We start from the raw sequence: 23905 nt of genomic DNA on the forward strand, positions 1-23905 counted from the left end.
ACATGCGGCTCTCTTGTGCGAGACGCGAGTGCAACGGTGATAGACGTCCCTCTAGAAAATGCGATAAATATGCGTTCTGTGTGAACGACTTGGTTTCAGTTTTGACGTAAACAACATCATCTCCGCATTGATGCTCTCTTTTTCCGCAATATTTTGAATAAACAACGTAGCAGCGCCGCATCCAGTGGGTTCAACTGGATAGGCTAAAAAACCATTACAATGCAATGACACCTACATCGTCATCGCATCTCGTGCGCCACTGATAAGGCTGCCTGACGCACACCTAAAATTCAAATGTAACGTTTTTGCAGTCGAATGTGGATTTATATTTTAAATTTGACGAGTATTCGAATTTCAAATTTTTTTGACAGCCCTATCCCATAGGCAGGGAACAATTATATCAGCCAATCAAACCAGAGCTATTCAAACTAGTTAAAAAAACAAGTTCTACCCTGTATTTCCACAAAATATTTATGTGAAATATATTGAATATTCTGTGCAATGCATTTTATTCCAGAAGTTAAATTCGTTGTGAATGCCATTTATTTATTAATATTTCTATTTTAAAGTTAAATTTATGCATTTGGTAGATGGTTTATTGAAAGTGACATGCATTGCATTAAGGGTATACGCCTTTTATGAGTTCATGCATTCTCTGGGAATCAAATTCATGACCTTGGCATTGCTATTATCATGCTCTGCTGTTGGAGCTGCAGGAATGCTGTTTCGGATTGTATTTTTATCGTATTGTTGTACTGTATCTGCAGACGGCGGTGCGTCAGGAGGCGTGCAGTGGTCTGTATAAGCTGTCTCTGTCAGGTCTGGAGGGGGGAGAATCCATCAATAGATCCTTCTTGCTGCTCGCTGCGTCCACACTGCTCAAGTTCCTGCCAGACGCACAAGCGCTTAAACCCCTGAGAGTAAGTACTGTACAAACACTGACAATGTCAATGTGCCAGTGTTATTTTAGTATTTATGTATTTAGTATTTATTTGTATGTATGTATGTGTATAAAAATTGATTTAGCTTTTATCTTTATATTTTTGTCTTTCATTTTAATTTTTGTTAATTTTTTGGGTAATTATATATAGTGCTGTCAAACGATTAATCGAATACAAAATAAAAGTTTTTGTTTGCATAATATATGTTTGTGTTCTGTGTATATTTATTATGTATATATAAATACACACACATACAGTATATATTCTGAAAATATTTACATGCCTATATTTATATTCATATAATTTATATTATAAATAAATACGTTTAATAAATAAACATAACCTATTTTTCTGAAATATGTACATGCATGTGTGTGTATTTATATATACATAATAAATATACACAGCACACATACATATATTATGTAAACAAAAACATTTATTTTGGATGCGATTAATCGTTTGACAGCACTAATTATATAATGCGTTGTCTGTTTTTTTTATATTTTTATATTTTTGTATATTTCTAAATAGTCATTAAAAATTAGAATTCCATTTTTTATTTTAATTATTTTATTTCAGTTTTAGAAATGGCATTTTATTGTTCTAAATAGTTGTAAATTATTTTTATTTCAGTTTTAATTTTATTTCAGTTAGTAATTTTAGTACTTAAACATTTATATGTTTTACTACTTTTATTTTAGTTGCAAATTTTAATTTTTCTTGTTATAATTTAAATGTAAATTAAAATAAAATAAATAATACAAATTAAATTACATTATGGCTCGGTTTCACAGATGGGGCTTCGCTTAAGCCAGGACTAGGCCTTAGTTAAATTAAGATATTTAAGCAGCTTTAATAAAAATGCCTTAGAAAAACGTTTGAGGTGTGCATCTTGAGACAGAACGATGGCACTGACATTTTAAGATATGTAAGAGCAAGATATTTTCAGTTGAGACAGCTCAAACATGCATTTTAGTCTGGGACTAGCCTTAAGCCTTGTCTGTGAAACCAGGGTTATATTTCTAATTTTAAACCTATTTCAGCTTTATATCAGTGAACACAAATTTCTTTTTTATAGATTTAGTTTAGTTTTAGTTAATGATAACAACTCTTCTTAAGTGCTGGCTCAGTGTTATTTACCCATTTCATTTTTTGGGTGCACAATTCCTTTAAATGAGTGTAAATGTGCGTGTCGTTTCGCCGGTGCAGGTGGAGGATTTTGAGGAGGAGGCCATGTTTCGCACCGGCTGTAAGGAGTATTTCTGGCTGCTCTGTAAGCTCATCGACAACATCCATGTGAAAGACACTAGTCAGACCACCCTGCTGGATCTGGACGCTCTGGCACGACACCTCGCCGACTGCATCCGCAGGTCAAACACGCTCCTTTTGCTAGGGTTACTGCATCAGTTTCCTTCTGAACCCGTAACTTACTCCTTCAGAGCACAACCACGAGCAAACAAACTTTATTAGTTAGACTAGAGCAGGGGTGTCCAAACTCGGTCCTGGAGGGCCGGTGTCCTGCAGAGTTTAGCTCCAACTTGCCTCAACACACCTGCCTTTAAGTTTCTAGTATGACTAGAAAGAGCTTAACTCTTAAGGACACAGGACCTCCAGGACCGAGTTTGGGTACCCCTGGACTAGAGTGACATTTTAATGGAAAATCACTGGTAACATTATGCTACTAGAAAGTAATTGAGCAAAAATGCATCATTTATCTTTGTAAATACTGTGAAGCCACTGAGCTTTGAGCATGCTGTTGTTATATTTCTACTTGCAGTCGTGAGATTTTGGACCAGCAGGACGGGGCAATCGAGGACGACGGTCTGACAGGTCTCCTGCGTCTCGCCACCAGCGTCCTGAAGCACAAGCCTCCCTTTAAGTTTTCTCGGGAGGGTCAGGAGTTCCTCAGGGACACGTATGACCTGCTGTTCCTGCTGCCCAGCCTGAAGGACCGACAGCAGCCCAAATGCAAGAGTCCCGCAGCCCGAGCCGCAGCCTACGACCTGCTGGTGGAGGTGGTCAAGGGTTCGGTGGAGAACTACAGACTGCTGCACAACTGGGTCATGTCGCAGCACATGCAGGGTGAGCGCCACAACCGTGAGTGTGTTGCAGTGGTTTCCTGTGGACATCTCTGACTTCTGTTGCTTTTAAATTAGGCGGATGAGTTAAAGGAGACATATTATGCCCCTTTTTACAATATGTAATATAAGTCTCTGGTGTCCCCAGAATGTGTCTGAAATTTCAGCGCAAAATACTCCACAGATCATTTATTATATAATTTTGAAAATGCCTATTTTGTGTGGAAGCAGAAACACGCTGTTTTTCGTGCCTTTCTCTGTAATTGCAAATGAGCTGCTGCTCCCCGCCCCCTTTTCCAGAATAGAGCTGCCATTACAGCTCGGACCTGCTAAAGACATCTGTTTTGGTTCTGATTATCATGTTTATCGCGCTGAAATCATGCGTTTTAAACCATATGAGTTTAAACTTCTGATATACGGTTTTCTGAGCGCACACGGACAGAAAGCGGCTGTCACAGCATGTGAGTACTAAATTAAGTTCTCATTCACACACAAGTTAATGTTAAAAACACACATGAGTTACAAAAACAGTCGGTTATGTATGTGAAGGTAAACTACTGGGAAATAAATCACACGTTTATTTTAGATCTGTGTGGCAGCAGCAATATACAGTAAATAAATCAATAAATGCACTGCTCTCTTGTCTCCTCTGAGGCTGGGACTCTAAATAGTGTTCTGTGCTCGTCTGTGCAGCCAATGACAGAACAGTTAGCATGTTTTGCTCAAACTTTCCAGACACTTGCAGAAAAAGGCTTACCAAAACAAAGTTACTGGGTTAATCTTTTTCACGTTTCCTTGGTTGGTAGATGCACCGGGGACCTGATTATAGCACTGGAAAAGTCAGATTTTCATGATATGTCACCTTTAATACAATAAACTTCGTTAGTTAACCTTAAAGTACTTTAGCTAACATTGAAAAATTCTTCTAAAGCATTAATTAATCACAGTTAATGTTACTTTCAACATGTACTAATGCATTTTTTTAAATAAAAACATGAACTAACAAGAAACAGGTGTATTTCTATTAACTAACATTAACAAAGTTTCCTAAATACTGTAACAAATGTATTGCTCGTAGTTAATGCATCAACTAAGGTTAACTAAGAAAGGTTATTGTTAAGTGTTACAGTTTCTTTTTTTAATCCTAACCCTTATTTAGATCTAGACAATATTAGAAACTAAATCATCTTAATTATTAGCAAGGTTGTCCTCATAAATTGATTTATAAAGCAATAAGCCCCAAGAAGCCATGGTTTACAGTGAATTTATAACAGCTAAGGGGTGTTGTTAGGAGTGCCTAAAACCCCCTTAGCTGTTATAAATTCACTGTAAACCACGGCTTCACGGGGCTTATTGGTAGAGTAATTTTACAACAGCTTCGAACGTGGATCAACCAATCAGAATCAAGGACCGGAACCTTCCGTTTTATAAAGGAAGTTTCACTATGCTTTTATATCTCACACTTATTAAAAAACACACAAAATTGACATAAAATTTTTATTAGTTTATTGTTTTTAAATATTTATTTTTAGCTTTATTTTTATTTATTTTTTTCAATTTTATTTTTTAGTAATTTTAGTACTTCAATTTAAACTTATTTTATTTTAGTTGCCAAGGCAAAACTTCTAATTTTCATTACTTATATTATTTACTTTTCATTACTTGTATATTATATTATATTATATTTTATTTCAGCCTAATTTCAATTAACGAAAACAATTTTAATAGTTTAAGTTCTTTAAACAATAGCAACACAGAAAAGTCCATACTTATGTATGTACACAAGCGCCTTGGTTTGATCTTTGTTTGTTTGTTTTTAGCATCTCATGCTCCATATAAATGGGATTACTGGCCCCACGATGATGTCCGAGCCGAGTGTCGTTTTGTGGGATTGACTAACCTGGGCGCCACGTGTTACCTAGCCTCCACCATCCAGCAGCTCTACATGATCCCAGAGGCCAGACAGGCCGTCTTTACCGCTAAAGTGAGTTTATAAAACTGACAGTCAGATCTGTTCTTTTCTGTTTGTAATATAGGATAAAATGTAATTTATTTCTGTGATCAAAGCTGAATTTTCAGCATCATTACGCCAGTCTTCAGTGTCACATGATCCTTCAGAAATCAGTATAATATGCTGATTTGCAGCTCAAGAAGCATTTCTGATTATTATCAGTTGAAATAACTTAATATTTTTCCATAAAACTATGATAGATTTCATTTCAGGATTTTCTAATGAATACAGAGTTCAAAAGAATGGCATTTATTTGAAATAAAAATCTTTTGTAATATTATAAATGTCTTTACTGCCTCTTTTGATCAATTTAATACATCCTCGCTGAATAAAAGCATAACTATGCTGTCATGTCATAAATGCACTAATACATGACAGGCCATGCGTTACCATCATTTTACCGCAGTTGATTGAAATGCACGGCTTATTGTTTAATAACACACAGACGCCATTGTTTAGTTTCAAATGCTTCAGGATGTTGTTGGATTTATGTATTATAGTAATATGTGTTTATGTCTGTGTTTTATATTCAGTATTCAGAGGACATTAAGCATAAGACCACATTGCTGGAGCTGCAGAAGATGTTCACTTATCTAATGGTACATTACTTTATCAAATCATGTGATGCCCTCTCATGACTGCAGATGTGATGTGATTTGAATTTCTTCTCCGGTGTTAATGTGCAGGAGAGCGAGAGGAAGGCGTACAACCCTCGTCCCTTCTGTAAGACCTACACGATGGACAAACAGCCTCTGAACACAGGAGAGCAGAAAGACATGACCGAGTTCTTCACAGACCTCATCACCAAGATAGAGGAGATGTCTCAGGACCTGGTACGACATCAAAACAGCTTTGAGCGTGCTTAGTGAAATAGTCATAGATATGTAATGCTGCTTTGTCGTTTCAGAAAAACACAGTCAAAACGCTGTTTGGAGGCGTCATCACCAACAATGTGGTTTCACTGGTAAGACTGAGCTGTTTGAACCTGCAGCTCTTGTGTGCAATGTCTCTTCTGAAGGAGAGAGATCGTGGATGAACGTTTGATTGGATATCTGTGTGTGTGTAGGACTGTGATCACGTGAGTCAGACGGCTGAGGAGTTTTACACAGTCAGATGCCAGGTGGCTGATATGAAGAACATCTATGTGAGTGTTTCTCATTTACACACACACACACACACATACACACACTCATCAGAAGGAAGCTTAATGCTCTGTGTACAGGTCACACAAAGGAACAGGATTTAAAGGATTAACTACTAAGTACAGGCTTTTCAATGGCTGATTTTTTAGATGTTATGGAGGGTTTTAAAGTACCGATAGCTATTTGTAATTACTAATGCTAAAGCACTTTCAATTTAAGTTAATATTTGAATTGTTTACTGAGTAACTTCTAGTGGCATTGCTCTGTTTTTATGTTTTGTAATAAATCTTGCATTGTAATTGGAAAAAAAATATATTAGTAATCCATAATCTTTTGAAAAACATTTTTACAATCAACATGTTTTGGGTGGAAAAATGGCTAATAATAGCCTTGACTGTAAATAATGCACGCAATATTTACTGTCAGTTTCTTTATCTGCAAGTATTTTGTCTGCAAACATTTTTTTATCACTGTCACTTTTTCTCATGACAGAGATTGAAGAGGCCAAAATAAGTATAAAACATAATGAAATACTGCTCAAGACCATTTATGTTTGTACCTTGTTGACAAAAAGAAAATAACGTTATATTACGCTCGTAATGTGAGATTATATTACAGAGATTGAATGAGATTAAGCCATTATATCAAAAAATACCTTAATCATAAAAAAAAAAAATTTCTGTTTGAATATATTGTAGAATGTAATTTATTGCTGTGATCAAAGCTGTATTTTCAGCATCATTACTCCAGTCTTCAGTGTCACATGATCCTTCAGAAATCATACTAATATGCTGATTTACTGCTCATATATCATCTGTTAAGTAATGTGACAAATAATGTGTATTTCCCCCAATTGAGACATCAACCCTCAAAACTAATATAAAAACATCCTCTGTGTCTGTCTCTGTGTTTCAGGAGTCTCTGGACGAGGTGACCATTAAGGACACTCTGGAGGGTGATAACATGTACACCTGCTCTCAGTGTGGGAAGAAAGTCCGCGCTGAAAAACGGTACGGTTTGCTCTTTTCCTTCTCTGAGAGCTGGAATCTTTCAGTATTTTCTGACGTCTCTTTCTGTCTCTCAGGGCTTGTTTTAAGAAGCTCCCGCGGATGTTGAGCTTTAACACCATGCGCTACACGTTCAACATGGTGACCATGATGAAGGAAAAAGTAAACACGCACTTTTCTTTCCCGCTGCGGCTCGACATGACGCCGTACACCGAGGACTTCCTCATGGCCAAAGGAGACAGGAAGGAAGGTAGAACGATTTTTTTTTTTGCTGCTGAACTGTTTTTAAATCACATTTGTCTTCTCCGGTCAGCTAATCGTGATCTCATATGCAGGTTTCCGTGACGACAGTGATGCCAAAGTGGCGGAGAGTTACGAGTATGACCTCATCGGTGTGACGGTGCACACGGGCACGGCGGACGGCGGCCATTATTACAGCTTCATCAGGGACATCGTCAACCCACACGCTTACCGCAATAACAAATGGTGAGCATTCACACTGCATTTACAGCTGCTGAACCATTTCAGCCCAGAGTTTGGTATTGATAACTGACCATCATATGTGTTTGTGGATATGTCATTTCCTGTTGCAGGTATCTGTTTAACGACGCTGAGGTGAAGCCGTTTGATTCGGCCCAGCTGGCCTCAGAGCGCTACACGACATGGTGACCATGATGAAGGAAAAATTAAACACGCACTTTTCCTTCCCGCTGCGGCTCGACATGACGCCGTACACCGAGGACTTCCTCATGGCCAAAGGAGACAGGAAGGAAGGTAGAACGATTTTTTTTTTTGCTGCTGAACTGTTTTTAAATCACATTTGTCTTCTCCGGTCAGCTAATCGTGATCTCATATGCAGGTTTCCGTGACGACAGTGATGCCAAAGTGGCGGAGAGTTACGAGTATGACCTCATCGGTGTGACGGTGCACACGGGCACGGCGGACGGCGGCCATTATTACAGCTTCATCAGGGACATCGTCAACCCACACGCTTACCGCAATAACAAATGGTGAGCATTCACACTGCATTTACAGCTGCTGAACCATTTCAGCCCAGAGTTTGGTATTGATAACTGACCATCATATGTGTTTGTGGATATGTCATTTCCTGTTGCAGGTATCTGTTTAACGACGCTGAGGTGAAGCCGTTTGATTCGGCCCAGCTGGCCTCAGAGTGTTTTGGTGGAGAGATGACAGTAGGTTATTTGATATTTTTGCCACCAGATCAAGTCCTCCAATAAACGTTTAGGGATACATACCTGCAAACTAGTCGCTTTTCGGCGAAATTCGCCATTTTGAATCAAAATAGGTAATTTATATGAATCATCTAGATCCAGTATTGACTGTTTTTGCTCAAGTTCACTGACAAAGTTTCAATCAAAGCCACAGCAGAACTGTTTTGTGTCTCCGAGCAACACAGCGGTGTTTCGATACTGAATGAATCCACGTTTTTGAACAAATCAAGTGAGTCAATGATTCAGTAACCCATTCATAAAGACAGTAGTCACTTGCCTCGTTTTTGAATGAATCAGCCGTTTGAATGAATGACTAATGACTCGCTCATTAAAACAGTCATTTACCGTCATCTATTGGTGGTTTGGTTGCATATTTAAAAGTATTGAATTTTTCCCAACATTTTTAACTTGTATGTTAAAAAATATTTAAAACATTAATCTTATAAAATTATTTATGCATTTGAAATTTTGTGGTGTAAATGTATGTAAATGTATTTATGGCACCTCAGCTTCATTAAACAGTCTGTGTAAATACATCTAATGCCACTTCAGATGCAGCTTCTGTTTCCTCTGCAGTGAAAAGATGAAGTTTGTTGATAGTATGTGCACTCTAATGCGAACATTAAAATTTGCAAAAATAAATTACTCCACTGCTCACAAAGAGAAGTATGAACACTGATGACAACAGAGGTGCACTGTCCAAAAAGTTTGTGGTATAAATGTGCTTTTTTTTACTTGACGCATATGTTGTCTTTTTCCTTTATTTTGTTGTCCGAGTGCACCAGAACGCTTCATTTACATGATAAATTCTCAAAAATGTTCTTATGGGGGGATGCCCCCAGACCCCTCGATAAGAGTCATAATCAGAACTATGTCACCTTTTTGACCTCTTGTGAGTTTGCAGGTATGAGGATAAACTAATATAAATCAAATCTTGTTAATGTTGTTTTAATTAAAAAATGCTCGTCTCATTTTAGACAAAAACATACGACTCTGTCACAGACAAGTTCATGGATTTCTCCTTTGAAAAGGTTGGTTTTGCGATAATAATGATAATTATTATAAAACAACAGAATAATAATATAAATATAATTTGATATTGATTATTATTATCATCATTTAATTTACATATGAATTGTAATTATAGTAAAAGTAATGCATTTTTTGTACTTTAATATTTTATGTAATTTGGTATTTATATATTGAAAATATAATAATTATTATTATTTAAATGATAAGTCTTTGCTTGAGATTTTGAAATCCTTTACTTTGAAATAAACAAAGTAACGTGTGATTTGTCTGTCTTTCAGACCCACAGTGCCTACATGCTGTTCTATAAGAGAGTGGAGGTGGAGGAGGAGAATGAGAAGGACTTGAACTTTGACATTTCTCCTGACCTTCTGGAGGTACAGACCTCTCACCGTCAGTCTTCACTGCACACTTCTGAGCATTTCACTGACGCTTCATCTCTCTCTGTCTCTCTCGTAGTGGATCTGGCACGACAACATGCAGTTTCTCCAGGACAAGAACATCTTTGAACACACATACTTCGGGTAAGAGAACAGTCACAAACCTATGTACAAGGATGTCTTTGATAACTCTTTAATTATTTTTTATTTTCTTTTTATTCATTATTTCTATTTATGTATGGTGATATATAATGTCTATGTAATTTTTCTCTCCTCATTCTACTCTCTGTGTTATTTTGTCTTATTTTCTGTTCTCTTTCTTTACTTTTATTTTATTTGTCAATGTAAAACAATATATTTATATGATCTGTCCTCTCGTTCCCTTCTATGTTCTTTTTCATTCTTTTCTTTTGTTGTTTCTCTGTAGTTTTATGTGGCAGCTGTGCAGCAGTATTCCCAGCACTTTAGCGGATCCTAAATCCGTGTCGCTCATGACGGCTAAGGTGAGTCTGGCCACATGAACAGCACCACACTAACTGATGAAGTGGCATCTTTCAGATGAGTTACTGTCCACGGGGAAATAGGGAGGTTCATAATTCGAGTCGTTTTCCACTCTTTCTCTCACAGCTCAGCACATCGTTTGTTCTGGAGACATTCATCCACTCCAAAGAAAAGGTGAGATGGACTTTACTTCTCTTCTGTTGTTTTTCTATTGTTCTTCTATTGTAATTTACCGGAGAGTCCTGATGACATTTTCTGTAGTGTTCAATAATTGTTTTTTTGTTCTTGTAAGTTAACATTTCATTCTTTTTTTTCTCTCAGCCCACAATGCTGCAGTGGATTGAACTCTTGACCAAACAGTTTAACAATAGCCAAGCTGCCTGCGAGGTAACACACACACACACACACACACACACACACACTAGTTTCCATGTTTTATGGGAACATTCCATAGACGTAGCGGTTTTTATACTGTACAAACTTTATTTTCTATCCCCTTACCCTAACCCTACCCCTAAAACTTTGTTCGATTTATAAGCTGTTTCCTTCATGGGGACCAAAAAAAATCTCCACAAGGCACACACACTCACACTTTACATGCAGCTTCTTGTTTCCCCGGATCTTCTGTTCTGTAAAATCACTTTTGAGCCAAATGAATGGAGAGAGTTGATGATATCAGCAGTGTTGTTGGGTAATGCTGTTTTGGAGATCAGTGTGTCTGTGTCTTTGTGTGCGCAGTGGTTTTTGGATCAGATGGCAGATGATAACTGGTGGCCAATGCAGATTCTCATCAAGTGTCCCAATCAGATTGTACGTCAGGTGAGTGTCACATAAACACCTTTATTTAAAGATTTTTCTTAAATGAAGATTATCTTTATTAACAGACAAACCCACACCCTTCCTCTATAAGAAAACATTTGCATTGAAAAAAATAGTTAATGTGCTGCTGTGATGTTCCAGATGTTTCAGAGGTTGTGTATTCACGTGATCCAGCGCCTCAGACCGGTCCACGCTCACCTGTACCTGCAGCCGGGCATGGAGGACGGGTGTGTGATGCGTCCCTTATTGTCTTCCTCTGATGCCAGATAACCATCCTGTCCTCATATCTGCAAATACATATGCTGTGATCCTGCGAAATTCTTCTAGAAAAGTTCTCATTTCTGTTGGTCTGCCTGCAGATCTGATGATATGGACGGGCCGGTGGAGGACATCGGCAGCCGCTCCTGTGTGACGCGGTTCGTCAAAACGCTGCTGTCAATCATGGAGCACGGAGTGAAGCCTCACAGCAAACATCTGACCGAATACTTTGCCTTTCTATACGAGTTTGCCAAAATGGGAGAAGAGGAGGTAACGACTATTCATCTATTTATTTATTTAAGCATTTATTTGTATACTTATATGTTTTTACTTTATTCATCTACCTACTTATTTTACTTATTTCTATTTATTTATTTTACTTTTTGTTTTATTTTATTGTATTTATTTTATTTATTTACTTATTTATTTTGCATGTTTTGTACCTACTTATTTAACTTATGTATTTACTTATTTAATTTCACTTAGTTATTTGTTTATTATTTATTTATTAAACATTTGACAATTTTTAATGTCTATTCTTTATTTTCTTCTTTTAATATTTTTTTTTTCTTTTTGTCTTCACAGAGTCAGTTCCTCTTATCTTTGCAAGCCATTTCTATAATGGTGCATTTCTACATAGGCACTAAAGGACCTGAAAATGTGAGTGGCGTCCCATCAAGGCTTGGATCTTCTCTGATTCAGGATTTTCCTGATCTCAGATCATAACGTCCATCTCTCTGTCTCTCAGCCTCAGGTGGAGGTGTTATCTGAGGAGGAGGAGGGTGAGGAGGATGAAGAGGAGGACATCCTCTCACTGGCGGAGGAGAAGTACAGGCCGGCCGCTCTGGAGAAGATGATCGCTCTCATAGCTCTGCTGGTGGAGCAGTCCAGATCTGAGAGGTGCACACTGAAGAATTGGGTTTTAATCTCACAAAGCATATCATATTTCACCCCAAATGGATCATATTTCACCTTCGAATTCTTTCAAAGAAAATGAAACCTATTTTAGGGCTGTTAAAGATGTTGAAAGTAATTTCAGAAGCATCACCAAACACAGTTGCCCCATCGGCCATTTTTACTGCAATAGAGTAGTAATCTCTGACCATTTGTCTCTGTCTATAGACACTTGACTCTGTCTCAGAGTGACATGGCCGCGCTGACCGGAGGAAAAGGTTTCCCCTTCCTGTTCCAACACATCAGAGACAGCATCAACATCAGACAGACCTGCAACCTCATCTTCAGCCTCTGCAGATACAACAACCGCCTGGCAGAACACGTAAGATGCGCACGCTTACCGTTCTGACATCACACACTTCTAGTGTTTTTATAGAAAGCTACTTATAACAGCTAGAGGTTAGTAACATGAGCCCTTCTTCTAATCTATGTCTTGCACATTTAGAACTAAAACATTTGAGCCCCAGAATGTCTCTACACAGAGATTGCTAACTTTTGAATCCACTTCTACTCAAAAGGCTTCTTTTTTTTTTTTAATGAAAAATACAGTAAAAACAGTAATATTGTGAAATATTACAATTTAAAAGAACTTGTTTTTATTTTAATATTTTTTAAAATGTAATTTATTTCTGTGATCAAAGCTGAATTCTCAGCATCATTACTCCAGTCTTCAGTGTCACATGATCCTTCAGAAATCACTCTGATATGTTGATTTGCTGCTTAAGAAATATATTTTTTAATTATCATCAATGTATGCCGCTTCATATTTTTAAGTATTTATTTATTAATAGAAAGCATTTTTTGAAATGGAAATCTTTTGTAACATTATAAATGTCTTTACTGTTACTTTCAATCAAATTTTTGAACAGTAGTGTAGCTTAGTTCTTGGAAAAGTCTTTGTCCTCAAATTATAGCTAAGCATGCAAACAGTTATATCAAACAACAACATAACGTCTCATGGTTTGTGTTCTTGTGCTGGTATAGATCGTGTCAATGCTGTTCACCTCCATCGCTAAACTGACTCCAGAGGTAAGAACAGCTCCCAGTACTATTGTTGTTTTAGTATTTTATTCTTACACACACTAACATTTTGCGTGTGTCTGACAGGCAGCAAATCCGTTCTTCAAGCTGCTGACGATGCTGATGGAGTTTGTTGCTGGTCCTCCGGGAATGCCCTCGTTTGCGTCCTACATCCTGCAGAGGATCTGGGAGGTAAATCTGTCCCCACACTGTCCCATCACTCTTTCGCTTTCTCTCTTCTCCACTGGATCAGTGCTTTACATCAGAGTCTTGTGTCTATGTTGAAGACCTGTCTCTGCCTCACTGATCTGAGCGTCTGATCTCTGTCTGTCAGGTGATTGAGTATAACCCGTCTCAGTGTTTGGACTGGTTGGCCGTTCAGACTCCGCGTAATAAGCTTGCTCACAGCTGGGTCCTGCAGAACATGGAGAACTGGGTGGAGAGGTTTCTGCTGGCACACAACTACCCACGAGTCCGAACATGTGAGAACACACAATCCAATACACACCAGTACACACACATTGTATATATATATATATATATATAATGAAAAGTTAATGAATTTTAATTGTAAATAATAAATAATGTATTTTGAATAGTAAAAATATATTTTGAATAGTAAAAATACATGTAAATACATGTATACTACTTCTATTCAGCAAGTTAAATTGATTAAAAGTGACAGTACAGTCATTTATAACATTACAAAAGATTTCAATTTCAAATGAATGCTGTTCTTTTTGTACTTTCTATTTATCAAAGAATCCTGAAAAAAGTATCCACATTTCTGCAAAAATATGAAGCAGCACAACTGTTTTTAATATTATTAATAATCAGAAATGTTTCTTGAGCAGCAAGTCAGCATATTTTCATGATTTCTGAAGGATCATGTGACACTGAAGACTGGAGTAATGATGCTGAAAATTCAGCTTTGATCACAGAAATAAATTACATTTTAAAATATGTTACAGTAGAAAACTGTTATTTTAAATTTTAGTAATATTTCATAATATTACTGTTTTACTGTATTTTTGATCAAAAAGCCTTGGTGAGCAAAAGAGAATTCTTTTAAAAACACTACAAAATCTTTAACCAATGTTATTTTAGAATTATTGATATGCTATTATAGTTTTTGTTTATATTTATATTTTCTGTTTTAATTTTTAGTTTTAAACTTTTTGTAATTTTATCGTGTTGACATTTGTATTTGTTTATTTTCCTTCAAATACGACTGTATAGTTTTTAAGTTTGTTTTAGTTATTTTAATACTTCAACTAAAGCTAAACGAAAATGAGAACTGTTGCCTTGACAACTAGCTATAATAAAATAGTAATTTTATTATAGTATGAATTTTATTTAATACTGTATTTATTATATTCATTATAGTAATTTAAGTTTTTATATTTTATAACCAAGTAACTAAAATGTTTTTTTTTTTTTTTTCAGGTTTTAGTTTCTGCCCCAGACTTTTAGTAGTAGAATAGTAGTGTATATATGAATACACATTATAAGACCATCAAGAACTACACACATGCTTAAAAATATCTGAATGTTCCTTAAATAACATTTTATGCATCCACACAAACATCTGCAAAATGGATAGCTTGTCTTATTTTTATAATATATTTTTGATTGATAAAATGTCAGATTTGACATTATTTTGTGACATATGTAATGCATTTCTCTCTCAGCGGCGGCGTATCTGCTGGTGTCTCTCATCCCGAGCAACTCCTTCCGTCAGATGTTCCGCTCCACGCGCTCTCTTCACATCCCCACGCGGGACCTCCCACTGAGTCCCGACACCACCGTGGTTCTGCACCAGGTCTACAATCTGCTCCTGGGCCTGCTGGGCCGGGCCAAGCTCTACGTGGACGTGCCGGTGCACGGGACCACCAAACTGGTGCAGTACTTCAGCTTCATGACCTACTGCCTCATCTCCAAAACCGAGAAGCTCATGTTCTCCAACTACTTCATGGACCTCTGGAACCTCTTCCAGGTACTTCACGTGCAGATGAAAGCATGTCTAGGTGCTCATATGACGCATATTTGTGACCCTGGAGCACAAAACCAGTCTTAAGTCGCTGGGGTATATTTGTAGCAATAGCCAAAAATACATTGTATGGGTCAAGATTTTTCTTTTATGCCAAAAATCATTAGGATATTAAGTAAAGATCATGTTCCATGAAGATATTTTGTAAATTTCCTACCATAAATATGTGGACTGCAGCGAGAACGTGCGTCTCATCGTCCAAAACCCTGTCGTCACTAAAAACATCGCCTTCAACTACATCCTGGCCGATCACGACGATCAGGAGGTGGTGCTGTTCAACCGCGGGATGCTTCCGGCGTACTACGCCATCCTGCGCATGTGCTGCGAGCAGTCGCCCGCCTTCACCCGCCAGCTGGCGTCTCACCAGAACATACAGTGGGCCTTCAAAAACCTCACGCCCCACGCCAGCCAGTACCCAGGGGTGAGTACAGCGCCTACAGTCCTTCACTTTAGCAGTTTCTGAACCGGTTACCAAAGTTATTACAAGACATATGAGCAAAACATGTTTTTTTTTAAATTTATGGCATAGTTTATCAGTAACTATGGCACCATTAAAAAAAAAAAAAAGCTTTAATTTATGGCATAGTTTATCAGTAACTTTGGCACCATTAAAAAAAAAAAGCTTTAATTTATGGCATAGTTTATCAGTAACTTTGGCACCATTAAAAAAAAAAAGCTTTAATTTATGGCATAGTTTATCAGTAACTTTGGCACCGTTCAAAAGTTTGGGGTTAGTATGTTGTTGTTGTTTTTTACGTTTTTGACAGTCTCTTCTGCTCGCCAAGGCTGCATTTATTTGATCAAAAATACAGCAAAAAAACTTTCATGTTGTGAAATATTAAATAACTCTTTTCTATTTTAATATAATTTAAAATGTTATTTATTTCTGTGATGCGATCCTTCAGAAATCATTCTAATATGCTGATTTGTGCTAAAGAAATATTTCTTATTAATAATAACTGTTGAAAACAGTTGTGCTGCATAATAGTTTGTAAAAACAGTTTTTTTTTTCTTTTTTTATTATTAATAGAAAGCTCAAAAGAACGGCATTTATTTGAAATAGGAATCTTTTTTAACATAATAAATGTCTTTAGTGTTTACTTTTAAATAATTTAATTTGTCCTTGGGGAATCATTCTTTTTTATTACACATTTGCTTTTTTATTTTATATATTTATTTTTATATATTGGTTTAAATATTTTTTTAAATATTTTAATAGTTTAAATAATGTTTATTGCTATAAAAATTTAATCAAATCAGTTTTTAAATGCTCAAATTGTGTCCCAACTTTTAATAACAGGTTTGCAAAAATTGTAAATCTCAAATAAAATAAAGCACTGCATATAATAATACTAAATTTAGTTTGACCTCCTATAGTGTATAAACAACATTTTCCGAGAGTTCACTGAACATTTTTTGTTTGTCTTCAGAGTTTTAAGCTTCAAGTGCCTCCTGTTTCTCACTGTGTTTCTGTCTGAAGGAATATGAATGTTTTAAGCCTTAACTATTCAGTTTAATTCAGTTCAAGTCAATAACACTGTGTTGTTTTTCTTTCTCTGCAGGCAGTGGAGGAGTTGTTTAACCTGATGCAGTTGTTTGTGGCTCAGAGGCCTGATATGAGAGAAGAAGAGCTGGAGGACATGAAGCAGTTCAAGAAGACCACCATCAGCTGTTACCTGCGCTGTCTGGATGGGCGCTCCTGCTGGACCACTCTCATCAGGTACACACACACTATTAAGTCTGGTTGAGTATTTTACAAGATTGAGCCATTTTCATCCATACTAATCTCTTTGTGTACTCTCAGTGCCTTCCGTATACTGCTGGAGAACGATGAGGACAGACTGCTGGTGGTGTTCAACAGAGGACTCATCCTCATGACTGAGGTATTCATACTCTCACTCACTCTTTTCATGCATCTTCATATTATAATGGCCTGTCGTATAGAATTAAACATTTCTCTGTCTGCAGTCCTTCAACACCCTGCACATGATGTACCATGAGGCCACTGCGTGTCACGTGACCGGTGATCTGGTGGAGCTGCTGTCTATTTTCCTGTCTGTTTTAAAGGCAATGCGGCCCTACTTACAGCGCAAAGGTAGTGCATAACCCATAATACACCACACACTTCACTGATGTTTATGATTACCCATAATGCATATTAAACAAATAACTCCAGGGTTCTTCATTACTTATGGACCATAACATGCTATATAGAATCTCTGTTATCCATAATGCACCATACACAATACAAAATTACTCAGTTACCCGTAATACACCTACACTTGCAGTACAAGTACTCATTATGCATAATGCACCCTACCATGCAATGCAAAAGTTCTTTATTACCCATAATGCACCTGAATAATCTACTAAAGTTACCCATAATCCACCTAAGCTTGCAATGCAAAACTACTTGTTACCCATAATGCACCTTAATGTGCATTACAAAAGTACTCATTACCATTAAAGGGTTAGTTTACCCAAAGATTAAAATTACCCCATGATTTACTCGCCCTTAAGGCATCCTAGGTGTACTTTCTTCTTTCAGACAAATCCAATTGGAGTTATATTAAAAAATGTCCTGGCTCTTCCAAGCCTTGTTCAACAGTCCAAAAGAAGTCTAATAAAGCGCATCCATAGAAAGTGCTTCACATGGCTCCGGGGAGTGAATAAAGGCCTCCTGTAGCGAAAATCGTTTTTGCAAGAAAATATCCATATTTAAAATTTTATGAACAGTAATCTCTAGCTTCTGCTAACTGTTGTACGCGTAAGCCGTTCCGGGTGGATGACGTAGGACGTTGGTGTAGCATGCAGTACAAAAGAAAGTACTCATTACCCATAATTCACCTGAAAAATCAATACTAAAGTTTCTCATTTCCCATAATGCACCTTATGAATTACAAACGTACTTATTTACCATAATAGACCTAAATGTGGAACACAAGTACTCCATTATCATTATTTAATATATCATGCAATGCAAAACTACTCCATTACCCATAATGCACCTTAACCCTTAAATGCATACCTCGGGTCTTTAGCAACCCGGGACATCATTCACTACCCTCTCCCTCCTTCATTTTTTAAAGTTAGACATCAACTTTCTTAGTATTCCTCAATCTATCCATTATAAACAATAAAACAAAACAAAAAACAAAAAAATATATATAAAAGAGTGTATAAAGAGTTTTCTGATTAATTTTGTGTAAAAAGTGTATAGGGTCGCTAGAGACCCGAGGTATGTAAATGTGTAAGTATATTTTTCCTGCACAACTTTATTTACATATCTGATGACTCAATATGTGCAATGCATCTTTATTCCTCGAGGTGGCACTGTTTGTTACACAATGATGAGGTGATGTTTCACTCATAATTACTGCAGGCATAAAACAAAAGAATATCATCAGCAAAAATGTAACCGGTTTGAATGGCTTTACTGCAGAGCAATTACTGTACAAAATGAAATATATATGTCACTGTGATGTGGTGAATAAGCTGCCAGTGATCAAAATATTTAATATGAAGTCATTGAAAACGATAGTTTTGAGAATATGGTTGAGATCGTGAATATGAGGCAGATGCTGAATGTTCTGTGGAAGTGCGCTCTGACGATGACAGCGATGGTAAAATCATCTGCTCAAATTGAACCCCTTTAAGTTTCAAAAAGGAAACAAAATATGCTTTATTTTATTCTTCTGTAATTGTTCTTAAAATATCAAGAGAGTTTTTTGCTATTGCAGCAGTTAAAGATCCATCCGTGCTGTATATATAGGTCCGGGTCGCTAAAGACCCGAATATGTAATAATGATTGGCGAAACATTCATGCATTTAAGGGTTAACAAGCATTGCAAAAGTAGTCATTACCCATAATGCACCTAAAGATGCAATGAAAAAGTACTCATTACCCATAATGCACCTAAAGAAGCAATGCAAAAGTACTCATTACCCATAAAGCACCTTAAGAAACAATGCAAAAGTACTCATTACCCACAATACACCTTAACAAGCATTGCAAAAGTACTCATTACCCATAATGCACCTTAACAAGCATTGCAAAAGTACTCATTACCCATAATGCACCTTAACAAGCATTGAAAAAGTACTCATTACCCATAATGCACCTTAAGAAGCATTGAAAAAGTACTCATTAAGTAAAATACAAAAAAAAGCACATGCTGCACACTCAAAAATCACAAGCGAGATGAAAGCAATGCAGGCAATTTACTGAAAAAAACAGGGCAACAAGGCAAACATTTCAGTCACATGTTGACCATTTTCAATGGCAAGCTAACAATGCTGGAACAGAAGCCGTCTTGATGCAATGCAGAAGTACTCATTACCCATAATACACCTTAATGTTCAGTACAAAAATACTCATTACCATAACGTTCCTAAAGAATCAGTACTGAAGTACCTAATTTCCCATAATGCACTTGTATGTGCATTGTAATCTCGATCACTGCTGATTTGTGTCCATCTGTAGATGTGAAGCAGGCGTTGATCCAGTGGCAGGAGAGGATTGATTTCGCTCATAAGCTGCTGACGCTGCTGAACTCTTACAGCCCACCAGAGCTGCGTAACGCCTGTCTGGGTGAGTCGCCACATCCACCAAACAAACACACCGCTCTTCAAATGAACCGAAGCAGCAGATGAATGTGATCTGAATGTGCATGTTTATTCTCAGATGTGCTGAAGGAGCTGGTGCTCTTGAGTCCTCATGACTTCCTGCACACGCTCGTGCCCTTCCTGCAGCACAACCACTGCACCTACCACCACAGCAACATCCCCAGTGAGTCCCGCCGAAAGAGCATACTTACAGCACTGATCATCATCATCATCACGATCACTGTGATCTGTAACACTGTCTGTGTGTGTTTTCAGTGTCGTTTGGCCCGTACCTGCCCTGTGGAGAGAATATCAAGCTGATGGGCGGAAAGAACAACATTCGTCCTCCCAGACCGGAGCTCAACATGTGCCTGCTGCCCTCGATGGTGGAGACCAGTAAGGTGTGTATGAGACCGACGCATGATTCCTGTCGCACGCTGAGCTTTAGTTATTCATCGAGTGCGTTTTGTGTTTCCTGTAGGGTAAGGATGAGGTGTATGACAGGATGTTGTTGGACTACTTCCTGTCGTATCATCAGTTCATTCACCTGCTCTGTCGAGTCGCCATCAACTGTGAGAAGTTCACCGAGACTCTGGTGAAACTCAGTAAGGATGCTTCACTCTCTAAAGCTCAGTTTGACTCTGTGTGTGTGTGTGTGTGCTGATGGTGTTTATTCACCTGTGTGCAGGTGTGTTGATAGCATATGAAGGACTTCCTTTACACCTGGCTCTCTTTCCAAAACTATGGACAGAACTCGCTCAGTCTCAGGTAAAATCTTCTCAGTCATCTCTCACACACACACACATGATGAAGCAGTAAGCCACTAGAGGTCATGCTTTACCACAAGTTAAGCTTGATGAGACGTGGCGTGCCTAAAACTGCGGTAAAATCACTGTCATGCATAGTTTTAAAGTATTTAAAATGTAATTGATTAATTACCGTATTGTCCCGAATATAAGACGATATTTTTTTCTTGGAAATACATCTGAAAAAACACGGTCGTCTTATATTCAGGGTCTAGACTTTGACATGTCAATAATACAGCCACAACAATAGGTGGCGCCAAATACTCATAAAACGAGTGTGCCATGAAATACGTAATGTAATGTGTGTTGTAAAGATCGCGAGTAAAAACAAAAGAAAAAAACCTTACAGCTGCATGAGTCGTGACTGTCACATTAGCCTGATGGCACCAAACTCCCTTTGTGATTTTAAAACGTAAGACAGTACCCAGATTTGAAGACTACAGTAAAATTTAACTTCTACTGTTAATAAGATTTTGGTAGGCTACTAATTAGATGGATAGCCTAAATGTCCTAAATCAGATGGGCTACCTGTTTTTTTTTTGTTTTTGTTTTTAATGGTATATCAAAAAGTGATATAATATTTCCTCTACTCCTCTAATATTTCCTAGCTAAAATATTATTATAATTATTATTTATACATTTACATTATACATATATTATAGTAGTTTTTTTTTTTTTTTAAATACTTTTTGTACATATTCATTATAATATATTTTCAAGGTACACAAAGACACTTTAAATAAGACACACAACAATCACACATCATTTTTTAAAACACATTACATTACAGTACATTAAAAGTATAATTTTGAATTACACATCTCTGTATCTCGGATAGATGCCTAATATAGCAGACACTAGAGGTGGCCTTTAAGCAGCAGATATTTCAGAGACATGACTATTAAAACAAAGCCGTGTCATCCAATCAGAAGTGAGAGTCAGATGTGTGTGTTTTCTGGTCTCTGTCAGTGTGCGATGGCTCAGTCGTGTGTGAAGCTGTTGTGTGAGGATCCAGCATTTGGAGAATACATGAAATGCATCCTGATGGACGAGAGAAACTTCCTCAACAACAACATCGCCTACTCCTACCTCACCTGCTTCTTACATAAAGTAAATACTCATCTACTTCTCATGCAGATTTACTGTAATCATGGGTAAATCTTGTCTAGTTCTGAAGTAACTACACGACTCTCTTGCAGTTTGAAACTTGATTTGTTTGTGTGTTTAGGTGCAGGTGCAGGTGTTGTCAGGCCAGAGCTGCTCGAATCTCGTCAATGTGTTGGTGACCAACCTACTGAACGAGTACCACAGCCTGCAGCCTGAGCTGACCAATCAGAGAGCAGAGATGAGCAAGACCAGCAGCCTCCTGAACGCAGTCAGTACAGCTCCTCCTCACGTCTCACCTAGCGCTCCAGCGATCTTTATTCATCCGTCTCTCTCTCTCTCTTTCTCTGTTGAAGGATCTGCGTGCGCTGCTGCTGGTGCTGTCGGTTTACGCCCCTCAGCAGCTGGACCCTGCTTTAGGCCCGGCTCTACAGGAGCTGCTGTCCAAATGCAGACTGTGTCTGCAGCACCACACCAACCAAGAGATGGAGAGTACAGCTCCTCCTCACGTCTCACCCAGCGCTCCAGAGATCTTTATTCATCCGTCTCTCTCTCTCTTTCTCTGTTGAAGGATCTGCGTGCGCTGCTGCTGGTGCTGTCGGTTTACGCCCCTCAGCAGCTGGACCCTGCTTTAGGCCCGGCTCTACAGGAGCTGCTGTCCAAATGCAGACTGTGTCTGCAGCACCACACCACATTAGAGATGGAGGCCAAGGAACGCAAAGTCAAAGGTGTTAATACAAGCTCAAATACACTTATATCACTGCCATGCATGGCTTTGAATTATTAAAAAATATATAATATATTATATTATTAATTAATATAATTAATTAATAATTATAATAATATTATTGCAATTTGTTTACATTATTTTAATTTATTTATAAAATGGTAGTAACAGCTAGGGGTACAAAAAGGATTTCTTAAACATCTTCCAAATTACCAAAAGTACATTTTAAACAAATAATGTAAATAATAATGATACCTGTATTTATAAAGCGCTTTTCAGGGTACTCAAAAACACTTAAAAAATGTATTATTAAAAAATAAAATAATAATTCGTTAAATATTTTAAAATAAATATGATTTAAAAATAAATAAGTAATTATCAAGCAACGTGCAAACTTTGCGCAAGAGTTTTAATCTCAGTCAATTCACTGTGCAGAAAGTGAAAGTAAAAACGGAATGACGGAGTAATGACGGAGCTTTTGGCATCTGACGCCACATATTCTCTCAGAGACGACGAGACGAATCTACTTCAGCATATGCTGATAACGGTATATAGCTAACTGTTTTCATTTGTTCCCTTAATATTTCTCTTGTGGCCCGTACATAGTGGGAAAAAAAGAGAAGAAATGTATTTCGTGTGAAATAGGTTGTTTTTGAAAGCCGGTGCTTGAAATAGGCCTATAGGCTAAGCTTTTTATTGATGACTGCAGTGTTAATATTTTAATTAAAGCCCTATAATTCATTGTATAATAGACCTGTTTTAAAATACCTTATTTTTAATATTTTAACTGAGTTAATAGCTTAATCTTTTGTTATACTCGCAGCGGGTCAGTTATGTGGTAATTATTGCAGGGCAAATTAATTGTAATTTAATAAAAGTAACTTCATAATAATAATAGGCCTAATAAAAATAAGAATGTAACATGCCTACATTAATTGGAAATGCCAAATCCTCTTAATATTGCCAAACATTGATGTTTTTGACGATATCTCTGGCTGTCGTCGATACAAGATCATCGTCTTTCGACGCACAGAAGCAAGGGGAGGTTATCGCGGGGCAGACAGCACGTTGTCTGTTACGTCGTTTGGACTGCCTTGTTGAGTGCAGCGGCACTGAGAACATTACTCACACACTTTAAGCTCTTTTATTTTCCAAATGTAATAGGATTAGTGCAACGAATCGTTCGGTTTGTAATGCGTACCGAACCGAAAGCCTCGTACCGAATGATTCAATAC

At 37.3% G+C, this 23905-nt stretch overlaps 1 protein-coding gene across 1 annotated transcript in view; it reads left to right on the forward strand.

The window, feature by feature from the left end:
- The window catches only part of LOC107729952 (ubiquitin carboxyl-terminal hydrolase 34-like), a 58730-nt gene that overhangs the window by 33634 nt on the left and 1191 nt on the right, over positions 1 to 23905 (forward strand). The window contains exons 37-76 of the mRNA XM_016540694.1: positions 768 to 920; positions 2154 to 2314; positions 2722 to 3026; positions 4843 to 5006; positions 5567 to 5632; positions 5720 to 5866; positions 5941 to 5997; positions 6100 to 6177; positions 7091 to 7185; positions 7260 to 7432; positions 7518 to 7668; positions 8300 to 8378; positions 9395 to 9448; positions 9728 to 9823; positions 9906 to 9970; positions 10254 to 10329; positions 10454 to 10501; positions 10649 to 10714; positions 11066 to 11146; positions 11288 to 11373; positions 11506 to 11674; positions 11990 to 12064; positions 12153 to 12304; positions 12527 to 12680; positions 13343 to 13387; positions 13466 to 13570; positions 13713 to 13860; positions 15070 to 15374; positions 15592 to 15849; positions 16991 to 17148; positions 17233 to 17311; positions 17397 to 17523; positions 19912 to 20019; positions 20113 to 20217; positions 20310 to 20434; positions 20515 to 20638; positions 20722 to 20801; positions 21809 to 21949; positions 22068 to 22214; positions 22515 to 22671. Coding sequence (XP_016396180.1) covers positions 768 to 920; positions 2154 to 2314; positions 2722 to 3026; positions 4843 to 5006; positions 5567 to 5632; positions 5720 to 5866; positions 5941 to 5997; positions 6100 to 6177; positions 7091 to 7185; positions 7260 to 7432; positions 7518 to 7668; positions 8300 to 8378; positions 9395 to 9448; positions 9728 to 9823; positions 9906 to 9970; positions 10254 to 10329; positions 10454 to 10501; positions 10649 to 10714; positions 11066 to 11146; positions 11288 to 11373; positions 11506 to 11674; positions 11990 to 12064; positions 12153 to 12304; positions 12527 to 12680; positions 13343 to 13387; positions 13466 to 13570; positions 13713 to 13860; positions 15070 to 15374; positions 15592 to 15849; positions 16991 to 17148; positions 17233 to 17311; positions 17397 to 17523; positions 19912 to 20019; positions 20113 to 20217; positions 20310 to 20434; positions 20515 to 20638; positions 20722 to 20801; positions 21809 to 21949; positions 22068 to 22214; positions 22515 to 22671 — 4963 coding nt within the window. The remainder of the gene's footprint in view (positions 1 to 767; positions 921 to 2153; positions 2315 to 2721; positions 3027 to 4842; positions 5007 to 5566; positions 5633 to 5719; positions 5867 to 5940; positions 5998 to 6099; positions 6178 to 7090; positions 7186 to 7259; positions 7433 to 7517; positions 7669 to 8299; positions 8379 to 9394; positions 9449 to 9727; positions 9824 to 9905; positions 9971 to 10253; positions 10330 to 10453; positions 10502 to 10648; positions 10715 to 11065; positions 11147 to 11287; positions 11374 to 11505; positions 11675 to 11989; positions 12065 to 12152; positions 12305 to 12526; positions 12681 to 13342; positions 13388 to 13465; positions 13571 to 13712; positions 13861 to 15069; positions 15375 to 15591; positions 15850 to 16990; positions 17149 to 17232; positions 17312 to 17396; positions 17524 to 19911; positions 20020 to 20112; positions 20218 to 20309; positions 20435 to 20514; positions 20639 to 20721; positions 20802 to 21808; positions 21950 to 22067; positions 22215 to 22514; positions 22672 to 23905) is intronic.

This window comes from Sinocyclocheilus rhinocerous, unplaced genomic scaffold (assembly GCF_001515625.1).
Source record: "Sinocyclocheilus rhinocerous isolate Xijiao unplaced genomic scaffold, SAMN03320098_v1.1 scaffold313, whole genome shotgun sequence".
NCBI lineage: Eukaryota > Metazoa > Chordata > Actinopteri > Cypriniformes > Cyprinidae > Sinocyclocheilus > Sinocyclocheilus rhinocerous.